The following is a 15,799-nucleotide window of genomic DNA, read 5'->3' on the forward strand; positions in this document are numbered from 1 at the left end:
AATACTGGAAGGAAAAGTTAATGCGCTTGCGCGAAACTTGCATGAATTTACATTTTTGTGTGTTAAGCTGCATTAGCCACCGCGAACACCAATTATGTATGTTAGACAAGTCATTCTGCTCTTGTCCCTTGAAGAAGGGTTAATCGGTGGTAGAATTCCTAAGATTGTTGCTTCATTGAGGACTCGAGTTTAGTTCGGCTTCATAACTTGGTTCGTCCATGTCACGTTTGATAGATATGTGGGGTTTAACGTCCCCAAACCACCATATGATTATGAGAGACGCCGTAGTGGAGGGCTCCGGGAATTTAGACCACCAGGAGTTCTTTGACGTGCACCCAGATCTGAGCACGCGGGCCTACAACATTTCCGCCTCCACCGGAAATGCAGCCGCCGCAGCCGGGATACGAACCCGCGACCTGCGGTTCAGCAGCCGAGTACCTTAGCCACTAGACCATCGCGGCGAGGCCGTCCATGTCACTGGTTCACGCTCTCTCTAGGTATAGTTCCATGGGTATAGTTTCTCGTGAAGTGGTACTACATATATAACCTCTTTTGATGACCTAGAGTGAACCTTCATTCCAACTGTCTGCCGCACTTCGTGTGTTGCAGCTATCAGCATCCCGGCCATTAACGCCTTTTAGGCGTCCGATTGGAAGAAAGCTGTCAAACGCACACTTTTTTTGTCTTCGCGCTCGAGATAGCACGCCTATGCACGTGCGTGGCCGCCGTTTTTATCTTTACGAACGTCTTGCTTTGTGGTGCGGCGGGTTTCTACAGCTGTAAAAGTCGATCTCAAGAGTGCCACGCTGCACTTAGTTTTTGTATATTTTTGGATAAGTGCTTGATAAATACTACATAAAGACAGAAACAAGGTAAATGAGTAGTACATCTGATTTCCTTGCTCTTTAATTCTTTCTTTGCGCAAGATGCACAAGGAATGGTTTTTTTTATGACGGAGGAGGAAGGTTGATTGATTGATTGATATGTGGGGTTTAACGTTCTAAAACCACTATATGATTATGAGAGACGCCGTAGTGGAGGGCTCCGGAAATTTAGACCACCTGGGGTTCTTTAACGTGCACCCAAATCTGAGCACACGGGCCTACAACATTTCCGCCTCCATCGGAAATGCAGCCGCCACAGCCGGGATTCGAACCCGTGCCCTGCGGGTCAGCAGCCGAGTACCTTAGCCACTAGACCACCGCGGCGGGGCGAGGAGGAACGTTTATTAGCTCAATAGACAGCTGCATGTTCTTTCACAAATGTTCAGTTCGGAGTTTTAATCTTCAGGACATCTATCTATTGGGCACGGCACGCTGACCAGATGGAGCTGCGTTGCTCACTCTGCGCCGTCGCAAAGTTTCTGACGTTCACCGCTAGGGGCACGCAGGAAATAGACGCCTGCTCGCGTCCCCCATGTATCCCGGGCACAATCCGCTGACAGAAGCAGGGCGCGAACTGCACACGTCACGTTCCATTTTCATTGAGGCCGTCTCAAGGTTGCTTTTTTTATCCGCTAGGCTATGAATTCTGGCGCTGCAGTGAGACTGGAAAACTCGACTGAACGGTGCCTATATTGTCACGTGGTCGCGACGTCGAAATGAGCAGATTATAAGCTCGCCGCGTCTTCCCTGTACGCTGCGGTTGCACTACATACCAACGCCTCCTCTAGGAAGATGCCTGCCGCATGAAAAAAAAAAAAACAGCTGCCACACCCTTTCCCTTCTTCATTTTGAAAATGTTCTCGGTCACTAGCGTCACCTGTGGCAGACGGTGCAACAACGCAACACTTTGCATAGCCTCCGAAACAGCAGTGCACAGTTGCAGGTCTCGAACAACTTTCGACTGACGCGCCCCTATGGGCCGCAGAAGAAAAACGCTCAGCTGGTACCAAACAACCAGCTGGTACCAACGCTGGTACCAGCTGGTTCCAACGTTGGCTGGTACCGCCCGCCGCCGTGATGATGGATGGATGGATGGATATGGCTGTACCCTTTAGATCGGGCGGTGGCTAGCGCCACCAAGCCGTAATACTTAATGAACTCAATACTATATTTCTTTTTTTTTTCCTTAAAAAGTGAGTTTGAGGATTCGTACTTTGCAGTGAAGAGTTTAATTTTCACTCGTGCCTTGACTTTAGCCACCAATCAGATAACCTCCTTCTAGTTAGGTCTACTTGCTTAAAGTCTATTTTGCCCTCCCGGTCCCTAAACCCCAGTGCTTTGAAAAACTCTGCGCCATCATCCTGAACTATAGGGTGAAGCCCTTTACAGAACATTATCAAGTGTTCGGCAGTTTCTTCTTCCTCTCCACACGCACTGCATACTGTGTCTACCCCTTCGTATTTGGCCCGATATGTCTTGGTTCGCAGTACTCCCGTCCTAGCCTCACACAGTAGAGAACTACCCCGAGTATTATCATAGATCCTTTCCTTGGCAGTTTCCTGCTTAAATGTTCGATAGATCTCTAGTGCGGACTTCTTAATCATGCCCATTCTCCACATGTCAGTCTCTGTTTCCTTCACTTTCTTCTTAACCGATAGTTCTTTTTGGTTTGGCCACCTGCTGTTTTCTAAGTATTTACCAGTCAACTTCCTGGTTCGCTTCCTCCATTTTGTATCGACATTCTTCATGTACAAGTAGCTGAAAACCTTCCTAGCCCAACGCTCTTCCCCCATTTCTCTCAATCGCTTCTCAAATTTTATCTTGCTGCTAGCTTCCCTGCCCTCAAATGATGTCCATCCCATATCACCTTGTACTCCCTGATTTGGTGTATTCCCGTGAGCTCCTAAAGCAAGCCTACCTATTCCACGTTGCTTAATTTCTAATCTTGCTTGAACTTCTGATCTCATGCACAAGACCGCATTGCCGAACGTCAGCCCAGGAACCATGACCCCTTTCCATATTCCTCTCACAACATCATACCTATTGTAATTCCACAGTGCCCTATTTTTCATGACTGCTGCATTCCTGTTACCTTTAGTCGTCACGTATGTTTCGTGTTCCCTTAGATACTCGGTCCCATTGCTTATCCATACGCCCAGATATTTGTATTTATCTGTTATCTCTAGCGTGACCTCCTGTATTCTAAGCTCACTACATTCGTTGTCATTGAAAATCATGACTGCTGATTTTTCCTTACTGAATCTAAAATCTAACCTATCTCCCTCATTACCGCAGATGTCCATCAATCTCTGCAAATCTTCCTTGTTGTTCGCCATTAGCACTATATCATCTGCGTACATTAATGCTGGTAGTGCCTGGTCAATAAGTTTTCCTTGTTTGACTAGAGAGAGGTTGAAGCCCAGTCCACTTCCCTCTAATTTTGCCTGTAATCCTTGTAGGTACATCATGAATAATGAGGGTGACAAGGGGCGCCCCTGCCTAAGCCCCCGTTTTACCTCTGCAGGCTTGGATACCTGTTTTTCCCACTTTATAACTACCTTGTTACCTTTATAGATACCCTTTAAAAGATTAGTGACTACATGTTCCACGCCTAGTGTGTCCAGTATTCCCCACAATTCCTCTTGAACCACGCTATCGTACGCTCCCTTGATATCCAAAAATGCTAGCCACAGGGGCCTGTGTTCCTTTTCTGCTATTTCGATGCACTGCGTCAGTGAGAACAGATTGTCTTCCAACCTCCTGTGTTTCCGAAACCCATTCTGCAGTTCCCCCAGCACCCCCTCATCCTCTATCCACGCCTGCAGTCTTTCCTTTATAATCTGCATTGCCAGCCTGTAGACCACTGATGTCACTGTTATAGGACGGTAGTTGTTTATGTCAGCTTTGTCCCCCTTTCCTTTATAGATCATGCTCATCCTGCTAAGTTTCCATCCATCGGGAACTTCACCATCGATTATTATTGTGCTCACTGCCTCTCTCAAAGCCTGCTTAGACTTCGGACCTAATGTCTTTATCAGCCCAATTGGAATGCCATCTGGGCCTGTTGATGTACTACTAGGAACCCTTTTCTCAGCCCTTTCCCACTCTTGTTGTGAAAATGGAGCCATTGCACCACTTGATTCGTCCTTGTCTATTGTGGTGCATAAAGTACTTTTTTGTTGAAATTTTTCTGTCACCCTTGTTCTTATATATTCAATAGCTTCGTCCCCTTCTAGCCTAGCACCTTGGGCTGTAGTTATAAAACTCTGCTCTAGGCTCGTCTCATTTCTTAGGGAGTTTAGATGGTTCCAAAATTTCGCAGCTGCCTTTCTATCTTTTTTATGTACTTCTGCCAGCCACTGAGCTCCCTTCCTTCTAATCTTTTCATTGATCAGAAGGGATGCATCCCTTCTACAGCTTAGAAAAAATTGCCCATTTTCTTTCAACATCATCTGTCGGTTCACCCCGCTGCTTAGCATGTCTGTGTTCCCTAGAGGCTTCCTGACATTTTGCTATGGCTCTCTTAACTTCCTCATCCCACCAACTTTTGGGTTTGTGTCTTCTTTTCCGGGGTGACTTGTTACGCGTCTTAGCAAGCTCTAGCTCAAAGAGTCTAATTAGATTCGTGTATGTCCACACTGTCTTATTATCCTCCGTGATTACTTTCTCAATTTGTTTAGTGGCTATTTCAATTTGCCTTTCTGAATAAAAATTTTCCTGTAGTTGCTCATCTTGTCTCCTTCCCACTTTCACTGCTCTTCCAAAACTTAGCTTGATACGTTTGTGATCACTACTCAGACTTCTGGAGCCACCTTCATCTATGTGCATTCCCTTGAGCTTATCATACATCCTATGTGACATCAGTGCATAATCTATCGTCGACTGCAGCCTTCCTACCTCCCATGTTATTTGCCCTTCACACTTCTCGGTACTGTTACAAATGATCAAATCAAGCCTTTCACACATATCCATGATCATTTTGCCTGTCGGGTCGGTATACCCATCTATATCTTCTATGTGCGCATTCATGTCTCCTAGTATAATTATCTCGCACTCTCTTCCTAACTCCTGAATGTCCTTTGATATACACTCTACCATTGCCTGGTTTTCCTCTCTGGCCTTTGCTCCCGTCCACAAGTACACGAAACCAAGGAGTGTCATTTGACCTGCCACTTTCCCTTTTAGCCATAAATGTTCCTTGCACTCCTGCTTGACCCTTTGCCAGTCTGTACTTTTATGAATGAATGCCCCAATACCACCCCCCTTTCTGCTGCCTTCTGTTCTATTACAGTATTCCCACGCGTAGTCCGGATTGTTCGGAGGTTGTTCCATGTCCCTAAGATGTGTTTCTACAAAACCGTATACCATCGGCCTTTCTTCCCTTAGCTGTTCTTCTATCTCTTCCCACTTCAGCCTGTTCCTACCACCGTGCATGTTAATATACTCTATGTCTGAATGGGCTCGGCGCTCGCGGCTACGTCTATTTATGCCCCGGACTCTACCTATCTTAGACATTGGTGCCACTTTGGAATCGTATCTGTCCATAACACCTGTCGAAGAGTCTCCCTGGTTGTTTTCCTCGTTACTAGCTATCCTGCACCCCGAAGGGCTCGCTTGCCCTCCAAAAAAGCTACTGCGCGTCCTGAAAGTCGCCAACCCACCTCATGACCTAGCCGCCCATCGAAGTGAATTCTGTCTCGTTGAAAACCACCCCACCTATGCACCTCTATGTTTATTTCCACCACCTCAAACCCTTTCTCTCGACTCATACGCCATATCTCTTGGTTTGCATTGACAACCGCTCTTTGCAGGTTGCTATCACGCACCGGTACCTCCGGTATCGTGCATATCACTACCTGTACCTTAGGAGAAGTGGCGCGCATGTCATCGACGCCTTTCGCCAGTGTGGCTGCTAGTCCTGCTGTATCTTCATTTAAGACATCATTTAAACCACCTGAAATTATCACGAGGTTTCGTCTATCAGCTGTAGTTTTGAGTTTTGCGCTCGCTTGCCTCATGACTGCTTCCAGCTTGCGTCCTGGGAACGCCCCTACTGCAACCCTCTTGTCACCTCTTACCCTCTCTTTGATGGCTTCTGTGCATCGATTTAAATTCGAGTCCCTGGCGATTATCACATGCTGTGACTTTTCAGCTGGAGCGTCCTGCACCTGGGGGCTACTTGCATCTGTGACGCCGGCTGCTTTGTCCCCTCCCAGCCCCACCACTACCTCGCTGAAGCTGGGCCTTGCGACAGTTGAACCGGCTAAACCTGTTTTTTCCAAACTTGCTTGCACTTCCTTCTTCACCGTTCTGGCTGCCGGTTCTCTACTGTTCTCTCCGTAGGCCGCTTCTTTGTTCAGCTTCGCTAGTGCTTCCTCGGTGGACTTCAGTCTTTCTCCCATTGCCCTCGTTTTCTCTTGCTCTGTCGCCAACGCAGTCTCGAGCTCATCGATTCTCACCAGCAGTTCACTTTGGGCAACCATCATTTTCTCCATTTTTTCCTCGACCTCACATTGCCTACACTTCGCGTCAGCCTCTTCTCCATTCGCTTCTACGCTTGGGTCCACTTTCAAACCCACTCCACATCCTGAACACTTTACAGTCTTTTTAGCCATGTCTTTCTGACACCAATTGTCCCTATACTCGATAATTACTAAACTCGAGCCGTGCACTACGAAAAAAAAGAAAGTCTAAGCTCTACTACAAAAATTTGCGTGTTTAAATAAATTTGCGTGATAGTGTCGGTCGCGAGCGCCGCCGCGCGGAGCTTCTTTAAAACTGAAGGCAGGCCAACTCCGCTGGGAGCGCGAGCCATTCCTCAGGCATCTTTCTAGAGGAGGCGTTGTACATACATGCGCCGTACTGAGCCGCCCATCATCACGGCTAGTGCCCTTCGTAGAGACGTGCCTGATTCAGAGGAGGCCATGTTAGGCCTCGAATTATAAACCTACGATGTATGCCTGTATTTGTTGAGAGAAAAGACTTCCCTAAGTCCTCTCCTCTGTGTAATAACGCATGCCTCCGTATGTTGCTCTCTATAGTGCTTTATATGTTACAAGTAGTTTCTTATTAAGAGAAATACAGTTCAGGATATGCCAAGTTATGCCAGCGGACCGGTTTGTGAGGACTTGTGACGTATACAGCGAGCACCTAGACAAATGATAACGACAAACGCTAGCCAAGGGGCGTGTGAGGGGATAGTAGAAGGGTTCAAATTCTTCGGAAGTTATTTAGTCTTGCATGTGCAGGTCGCGGGTTCGTATCCCGGCTGCGGTGGCTGCATTTCAGATGAAGGCGGAAATGTTGTAGGCCCGTGTGCTCAGATATGGGTGCACGTTAAAGAACCCCAGGTGGTCGAAATTTCCGGAGCCCTCCACTACGGCGTTTCTCATAATCGTATGGTGGTTTTGGGGCGTTACACCCCACACATCAATCAATCAAATCAGTCTTGCATGTGTAAATGTGCACGCACACGTACAAGGGCGCGCATGAACGTACATAAAGTGTGGTTGAGACCCCCTGAATAAGATTTCCGGTCATCTTTATAAAGGCAAAGGAAGAAGCGAAGACAAGAAGCGAAGACAAGACCACGAGCTGTCATATGGCATGGATCCGCACCGGAATCCCGTCGCATAACTTGGGTTATCGTAAACTTTGGTTTCTCAGAGTGGCACCTCCTTATTGAGAGCAAATAACGAAGAGACAGGAACAAACGAAGTGACAAGAATTACTTAGCGCAAGAAATACGTAAGTTTCGTCGTCGTGCGTCAACCAACTCTCCTCTTCCGCTGGCGAAGAGGGTAGCCCGAACACAAACCCCAGGCACCAGGCTCTCAAAAAGTCTTACTCTGAAGAAACGAAGACCATCACTCTTAGTAAAGGACTTAGACAAGTCTTTCGTATGACGTCATGGATTTAAAGTTCAATGCAAGACATGTACGCAGACACCAGGCCCTCAAAGAGTCTTACTAGGTAGAAATGAAGGATATTACTCTTAGTAAAGGACTTAGACAAGTCCTTCGTTTGACGTCATGGATCTATAGTTCAAGGCAAGACATGTCCGCAGACACCAGGCCCTCAAAAAGTCTTACTAGGAAGAAACGAAGACTATCACTGTTAGTAAAGGACTTAGACAAGTTCTTCGTCTGACGTCATGGATAAGGCAAAACATGTGCTGCTCATTTGAAAGAACTTGGTTGGAAATAATCGATCAAGTTTGTTGGCCAGTTCATTGTCTGTATGTGAGGTACGCTGGTGTGAAGTTATCTTTTGTGAAGTCTCAGCACGGTAAGAAAAACCCAAGAATGAGAGACTAGAAAAGGCGCATGACAAGTAGGACTACTCTGTGCCTCTCCTAATATTTTTGTTCTTCAATTTTTTTTCAAGCGTCACAAATGCATGACAATTCGAATTTTTCAACTAGCTCAACTTTGCGATGTTATCTGCCCATTCTGGCTCCGAGCTTCGTTGAAGCGAGCAAGGCAGTAAAGATGTATGTCTGTTTTATTCACAGAAGTCGCAATCGAATCGTGTGTTCTACCTCGGGTGCACACACGATGTGCATTGACCGCATATACCGCAGATGTTTTTCTATAGTGTAATAAATGCTTAGCTGCTACGTCGTGAACGCATACCTGCGAACTACTGCAGACGTGCCCTCAGACAACGGTAGTCTGAGAAATTACGTACACTATAAAGAAAAAAAAATGTGTTCCGTGACTCTCTTTTCGCACATGCGAGAGTCACATGTGTTGCACACCCTTCAGAGAGGCACGTTTACTCTCCTTATACAGTTGTGCAGTTGACTCTCTTTTTCAAAGTCGTGCTTCCCATGACTCTGCTGAAGAGAGCCAGCGTGCCTCTCTAAAAAAGAGTACTGTATGTGACTCTAGCATGTGTCAAAAAGAGAGTCATGGTTCTTAGAGTACTGAACTTGAATTCGAGAAGCGACCAGCATCATGGATGTACGAGCGATCCCTAATTGATGAGAGTTTTTTATGAGGCCGCTTTCGCAACGTATGAATCAATCGGGCGCACGGGCTTATAAGCACTTTCATTGCGGCACTATGCTGTGTGATACTTTAAAAAATTACACTGTCTCTTATGCGTTGGCCTACGACTACTGAAAGGTCAATGCCGCTTTTTCTTCCTCTTTTTTCAATCTAGTTTATTGAACTCCCATACGAAGTTAAGCGCTGCCTCCCGGATTGGAGGCATTATAATCTCTGCACCTCACATTGTTTTGCAGAGCTTATCGAGTGACTTTCGAGCAAACGACAATTACACGCGATGGCGTCATGACATCACGTCGTAGTTACGTCACGATAACATCACAGACGTAATGTCATACCGTTCAACGATGAAGACGATGCCAGAAAAATTTGGCGACGTGCGACGACGTCGTATGGTGATGTCATGACAATGATTTCTCGCGTATCTCTCGTGCTGACGCCAACCGCAACTCTTCACATTTGATGATTGATTTGTGGGGTCTAACGTTCCAAAACCACCATATGATTATGAGAGAGGCCGTAGTGGAGGGCTCCGGAAACTTCGACCACCTGGGGGTTCTTTAAAGTGCTCCCAAACCCGAGCACACGGGCCTACAACATTTTCACCTCCATCGGAAATGCAGTCGCCGCAGCCGGGATTCGATCCCGCGACCTTGGGGTCAGCAGCCGAGTACCTTAGCCACTAGACCACCGCGGCGGGGCACTCTTCGTGTTTGAAGAGGCGCCTGAAGCTTTTGCCAGGGTACTAAGGAAGCCGTTCAAAGCCTAATAGCACTACAAAAGCTACCAAACAACAGAGAGACGGTATAACTGTCAGTTCAAGCGCACGAATAAACAGAAAGGAAGAGAGGACAAGCGTTCTCGAAAAGCGCTTGTCCTCTCTTCCTTTCTGTTTATTCGTGCGCTTGAACTGACAGTTATACCATGCATATCCAACTAGCCCAACTTTCGATTCTGTAACAGAGAGACGCATGAGCACGCAGTGTGGAAATAACCACGGCGCTATAGTTAGCGCGGTCTTCCTCCGTCGCTCTGCATATTCCGAGCGACCAACAGCCAGACAGGAACAGGCCGTCGCGCGGGAACACTTTGCCGTCGCAGCGGGGCCGAAGGTCAAGTTCATTTAACCATTTAACCAGTGCAGGATGCGCGACCTGCGCGTGTCCGGGCATTCAATCTGCAGTGTGAGGCCCCGTCGCATCGCGCTTATAATGAACGATACCATATCTAATTTCAGATGGTATAAGCGCGATTCCAGAAGCTTGTGGCCTCATCGGCTTGTGGCAGACAAATAAAACAACTGTGTCACTTTTTAGCATATCGTCTTTCACATCACGATAACCTTCACATTGCCGAACGAAACTTTTCTACCCTCGTCTGAACTATATGGTCTTCTATGTGTTCTCGGACTGCATTCCTCTCTTATTATCGTCATTAGCATTTCTATTGCTTCGAGGATCTTTTTTCCAGCCTTAAAAATAGGTACACTATAGTCAATGGGCGCCAGGTATAGACTATTTTTCGTAAGACATCTCAGCGCAGCCGTCTTAAACTGTTAAGCCAATGTTTTCTTGTTCTCGCATATCGTGACGGGAACCCAACCATTTTCATGTGTGGGCGTCTACCGTATCGCTGCTCGTTTAGTTGTTAAGATACAAAACACAAAGGTTAACAGCCCAATGACATGAAGCCACAGACTTTCGGTGCAGCTGTCTTTGCCATGCCTGCCGCGTGAACCGGACCGTTGTTGAGAAGCGAGTGGATGTTACGATAAAAGTGCCTAGCTTCTTCTCGTTTATCAATCAATCAATCAATCAATCAATCAATCAATCAATCAATCAATCAATCAATGGAGTTCTTCATTTTTCAAGATAACTGTCAGATAGCGCTCATGTCTCACGTGTGACATGACTCGATGCGCTCGTTCGCCTCCGCTGCACGCTCGAAGCACTCTAACGCAGCGCCTCCAGAATACCGGTCACCGATTTTCTTGCGCAGAACATCAAATGAACGTTTCGTTCACTCTCTCCAGGCGCAAGACTATCGTCTTTCGAAGACATTTTATGGTGGTTTTGGGACGTTAAACCCCAAATATCAATCGATTTCGACGACATTTGCAGCGTAACATGCATTTACGGGGCCATTTTTTGTCTTTGTGAGACACAATAATAATGAGAAACAATAGACAATTATGCCAAGGAAAGTATATAGGGGATGTTATACGAGGTAATTGTAATGTAAATGTGAAGAAAGAAAAAGTAGGCGAAGAGATAACGTGCCGTGGGGCAGGGGTCGAACCTACGACCTTCGATTAACGCGCCCGATGTTTTCCCAACTGAGCTACCACGGCGGCCATCACCCCGTCCACTTTGTAAGTTATATATGGACATTTAAACGTGGCAGTGTTTAAAGTCGGCGCCGCTGTGGCGCTGACTGACGCGACTACACATGCGACTCAGCCTGACAGCGACCCTGCATTACACGCACACACTGGATTTGCGGGTGTTCCGTCCACAGTGCGTATACGACGCAAGAGACTGCCACTGACAGAAGAGGGCTATAGCATTTACCATCGGCTCAGCTAGAGGGCGTTAAGGCTCACCTCCCCTGCCCCGAACTTGAGTTCTGTGTGCGTATAAATATACCTGTACACGTACAAACACACGCATGAATATACATAAATGGAAGTCGGACCACGAACTGCTTCAAAAAAAAACAACAAAAAACTTGGAGAATGCTTGAGCTCCGTGTAGAGCCAGTGCACTGCAGTTGCCGATGAAAAACTCTGCAACAAACGGACCAATGAATGAAGTTACGGCAGCCGCTGCACGCATACCTGTCGAAATATGTCTACTGTTGCGGGGGGGAGGGGGGGGGGGGGCTCGTTTCACTGATAACCCCCAAGCGATATCTCGACAGACGCTGAGAATAAGAGGTACGATGCTTGCAGACAGACAACCCCCCCAATCCGCGACCAAAGGTCTCTCGTTGATGAGGCCTGCCTAAATGACCGCCGCGATGTTAACTGCCCTCTTTCGCTGACACACTTCGGAAAGCTACGCGACATGAAGAGGTAGGCCGTCTTGTGTTTCTCTCGAGGTTCTTTAACGCTTGCTTAAGCGTATAACGCTTTTGCACCGCCGTGCCACGCGCTATGACGACGAAGTCGAGTATACGAAATTTCGCTGTGTGTTTATGTAATTGTACGGGTTGTGGAACACATCTCGTCAAATAGCGGGACTTTGGAAGAGTGCCAACTCTGGACGTAAAAAAAAAAGAAAAAAGATTCTCAGGAAAGGTCGTACAGATGCAGAGACGGCAGCTGCAGTGTCCGAGATGGACAGGACGGAGCGCTATTTTTTGTGTTGTCCCGGCGCATCTCAGCACAACGTCCCGCGCATTTTTTTTTCTACGCCCTGTTGGTGCTACTGCAGCGCAAACTTCGGGGACGAGGGACGACGAAGAATACCATACACACCAGCGATAACTTTCAACGGAATTTTTGTTGTTCAGACACACATTTATATAACGATAACCAGACGTTAGCGGGCATTTCACCTCCCCAAATAACGACGCCCTAAAGCGATAAGAGTGACCTTACGGGATAGAAGACATCAGTTAAGTGCAAATGTAAGAGCTTATACGTAAGCGATCTGGCACTATCAAGTGCTACACCTAGAAAGCACGAATCTTTCTTGAAAGCTGACTCTCATCACTTTATAGGGTGTCGTGATTTAGGGAGGGGAAGTGGCGCAGGTGCGTTGTTATCATTGTAAATATGCTTTTCATATCTCAACAGCGAAAATTCGGTTAAAAGTTAGCGCTTTTGTGTGTGTGTCGGGTTCTCTCGTTGCTCGTTTCTGAAGTTTGCGCTCTACTATGTAGCAAAGATGGATCACCAACTGGCCCTAACGTCACAGTGGCCCGTCTCGTGGGGTTTGGAACGGATACGCACGGCCACAAGACACGGCGTTCAGTCCAGAGTGTCCATGTTCGGAGTGCGTTCGTGTGTCTCATCACTGTTCAAAGTCGCGCTCCTTGACGAGTGTGTTCCATTTGCCGACAGAATGGATCTGTGCGGGAGAGGGCGGAAAGGGGTCATCGCTTGCTTTGCATTAGGCCGGGCTCTTCACGCCAGATATGTATACCCGTATCATCGAAAGAGGCGTAAGAAAGAAAAAAAAAGCGTTTTTGATGCCATATAAATTATGTTGTGTGCGTGACTTCACCCGACTAGTAATAGGTCCATTACGTTCTTCCAACGTTACTGGAACATTCTACCTTACGAGGTCGTATAATTTCACGTGCAGTTCGGATGTAAGCATAACGCGTTTTGGGCGAAACTCGCGTTCATTCCATACGGATGACAAGGTAAACACTAAATAAAATATTTACGGTAATATTATACGTAATTATAGAGTGTAGATATACTTTCGTCAGTGTGTGTAAATTGGGACACTTAGTTGTGAGCCTACACCCGTGCGCAACGAGTAAATGGGAGGTTAATGTTATTGTTATTATTATTTTGTTGCTATTATGAGCGCCAAACCTGTTTGCTAGCGTTTGTGACAAAATGCACACGCGCACTACAGGATTGTTAAACTGAAAATTACAACAACGAAAAAACTGCGTGTTTGGCACGGTTCAGATAAAACCTGGGATATTCGTGTATACGTAATAACGAATGCCGGTGCAGGTATAAGATGGAACGAGACATTCATTCGACGTTTCGACCGAGGAATGGTCTTGCTGGAGAAGACTGGTGGACCCCGGTCGAAACGTCGAACAGATGTCTTGCTTGTTGTTGTATGCGCACCGGCACTTATTGATTGCTTCTTGTTCCAAGGAAAGAACATATGCACATTATTATAATTTTACTGTGATGAAGAGAACCCATAGGCTTTGCATGATCCGTTGGTATCGCGTCCACGAAGTTCGGAGTACAATGCTCAGACATGGAAGGACTGTGCTTTCGCTTACAGATCATCGGAAGCCCTGAACGGCACAGCCGAGGAACTCCAGACTCTCAGAAATGAAGGTCCTGACGTCATCATACTACCGGCGAAGCCTTACGGACCGCAAAAACGGTACATGTGCATACGCAACACTTTAAGGAAAAATGATTATGCAATTATACCTGCGAGTAGGAAAGTGGGGGAATTTTGCGATTAAGTACGGTAGCCGATGAAAGGGCTCGCTTGTTTTTGCAAGCTATATGTCAGCTACAAGTGATTCACGTTTGCATAGAAGTGGAAGTTGAGATAAAATAAACATTCTTCGTAGTAGCGTAACATGCCCTGAAATGTAGTAATGTGATCATGTTAAGAAAAGGAGTCCTAAATTTTGAATCAATCAATCAATCAGTTACTTTCTCCTGCGGGACTTATAAAGGTATAGCGCATATTGGAAAAGTATTGGCCCAGTTGACAACATATATTGTCTTTTTTTATGCAAAGCATTTCTGTGCGTACTGGAAGCACGTTTGGCATATATATATATATATATATATATATATATATATATATATATATATATATATATATATATATATATATATATATTTCGCCTTGACACGCATTTTGCCTTGACATCCCTATACGACCATATATATATATATATATATATATATATATATATATATATATATATAGGGGAGGGAAAGTTGGTTTTACGAATATGACGCGCTGGTCAAGACATGATTAATGTCACTATCTCGTCGCGTACTTCGTCAAACGCTTTGCGCCAGACAGTGGCACATAATAAAATGCGTTGCTGGGTGAATTAGTGCACGTCTAAACATAAAAGTCATAACAGTCATGCAAAAAGATACAAAAAAATGACAAGGCACAGGAAACAAGTAGACAGGACAGAACGCTCAAAGTGATTTATTTACGAAATAATTGTAGGAAAAAAATACAGATCGTATGTCATAACCGCCGCTCCGCACATCAGAAAGCTGCTCATACAAAAAACTATATCATCATAATCATTATTATTATTATTATTATCATCATCATCATCATCATCATCATCATCATGTCTGACTACGTCCACTGCAGGACAAAGGCCTCTCCCATGTTCCGCCAGTTAACTCGGTCCTGTGCTTGCTGCTGCCAATTTATACCCGCAGACTTCCTAATCTCATCTGCCCACCTAACTTTCTGTCTCCCCTTAACCCGCTTGCCTTTTCTGGGAATCCGGTCAGTTATCCTTAATGACCAGCATTTATCCTGCCTACGCACTACATGCCCGGCCAAGCGGATTTTCAAAAAAAAAAATTATCCGCGCGATGATGGAATGGCATTAGGATGCCTGGGTGCGGCCTCACCGGTGACGCACTCCCTCACCAGAGAAGAATTGGCCGCCCTGGTGCAGTATCTGGCCACTACCTACCACATGCATACGTCCATTAGCATATTACGCCATATTAATTGAAATTCGGACTCCCGCAAACACGCTCACGTCTGGGTGGCACAGTCCTGACCCTTCAATTTTATGTGAAACGACTCTAACGGTTCCCGCGCAACCGTTTCCCTGCTGCGTCCCAGCACCTTCACTGTCTATTTGCAAAACCAAGACAAGTTCTGGGATCTTATGTGCCCAAGCCATGATATGATTTTGAAGGATGCCGTGTTTAGCGTACTGCGTATTAATTTCCTATTAAAGGAGTCACTTGCCGTCGAAATGCGGTCACCGTGACGGGAATTCCACCCGCGTCCTTCAGCTTTGCCGCGAATGATCTTATTCGCTGGGCTGTACCTTGAGGGATGACATCGAAATAAAAAAAAAAAACAAATCTGGGGAGGGGGATCTGCAGACACAGTCACACGAAGTAACGAAAAAAAAAGAAGACGCCATGTTTCTTAATTCACGCAGTTTAGCGTGCGTTTTGTGTGCTAAGTT

At 46.1% G+C, this 15,799-nt stretch overlaps 1 protein-coding gene across 2 annotated transcripts in view; it reads left to right on the forward strand.

The window, feature by feature from the left end:
• Window positions 1–15,799, forward strand: part of LOC119167048 (equilibrative nucleoside transporter 2) — a 149,691-nt gene that overhangs the window by 91,294 nt on the left and 42,598 nt on the right. Inside the window, exon 8 of one of the 2 annotated variants that reach the window (XM_075867194.1) lies at window positions 13,879–13,983. The exons of the other annotated variant lie outside the window; for it this stretch is intronic. Coding sequence (XP_075723309.1) covers window positions 13,879–13,983 — 105 coding nt within the window. The remainder of the gene's footprint in view (window positions 1–13,878; window positions 13,984–15,799) is intronic. 2 annotated transcript variants of the gene reach the window in all.

This window comes from Rhipicephalus microplus, chromosome 6 (genome assembly GCF_043290135.1).
Source record: "Rhipicephalus microplus isolate Deutch F79 chromosome 6, USDA_Rmic, whole genome shotgun sequence".
In the NCBI taxonomy this organism is placed as follows: domain Eukaryota; kingdom Metazoa; phylum Arthropoda; class Arachnida; order Ixodida; family Ixodidae; genus Rhipicephalus; species Rhipicephalus microplus.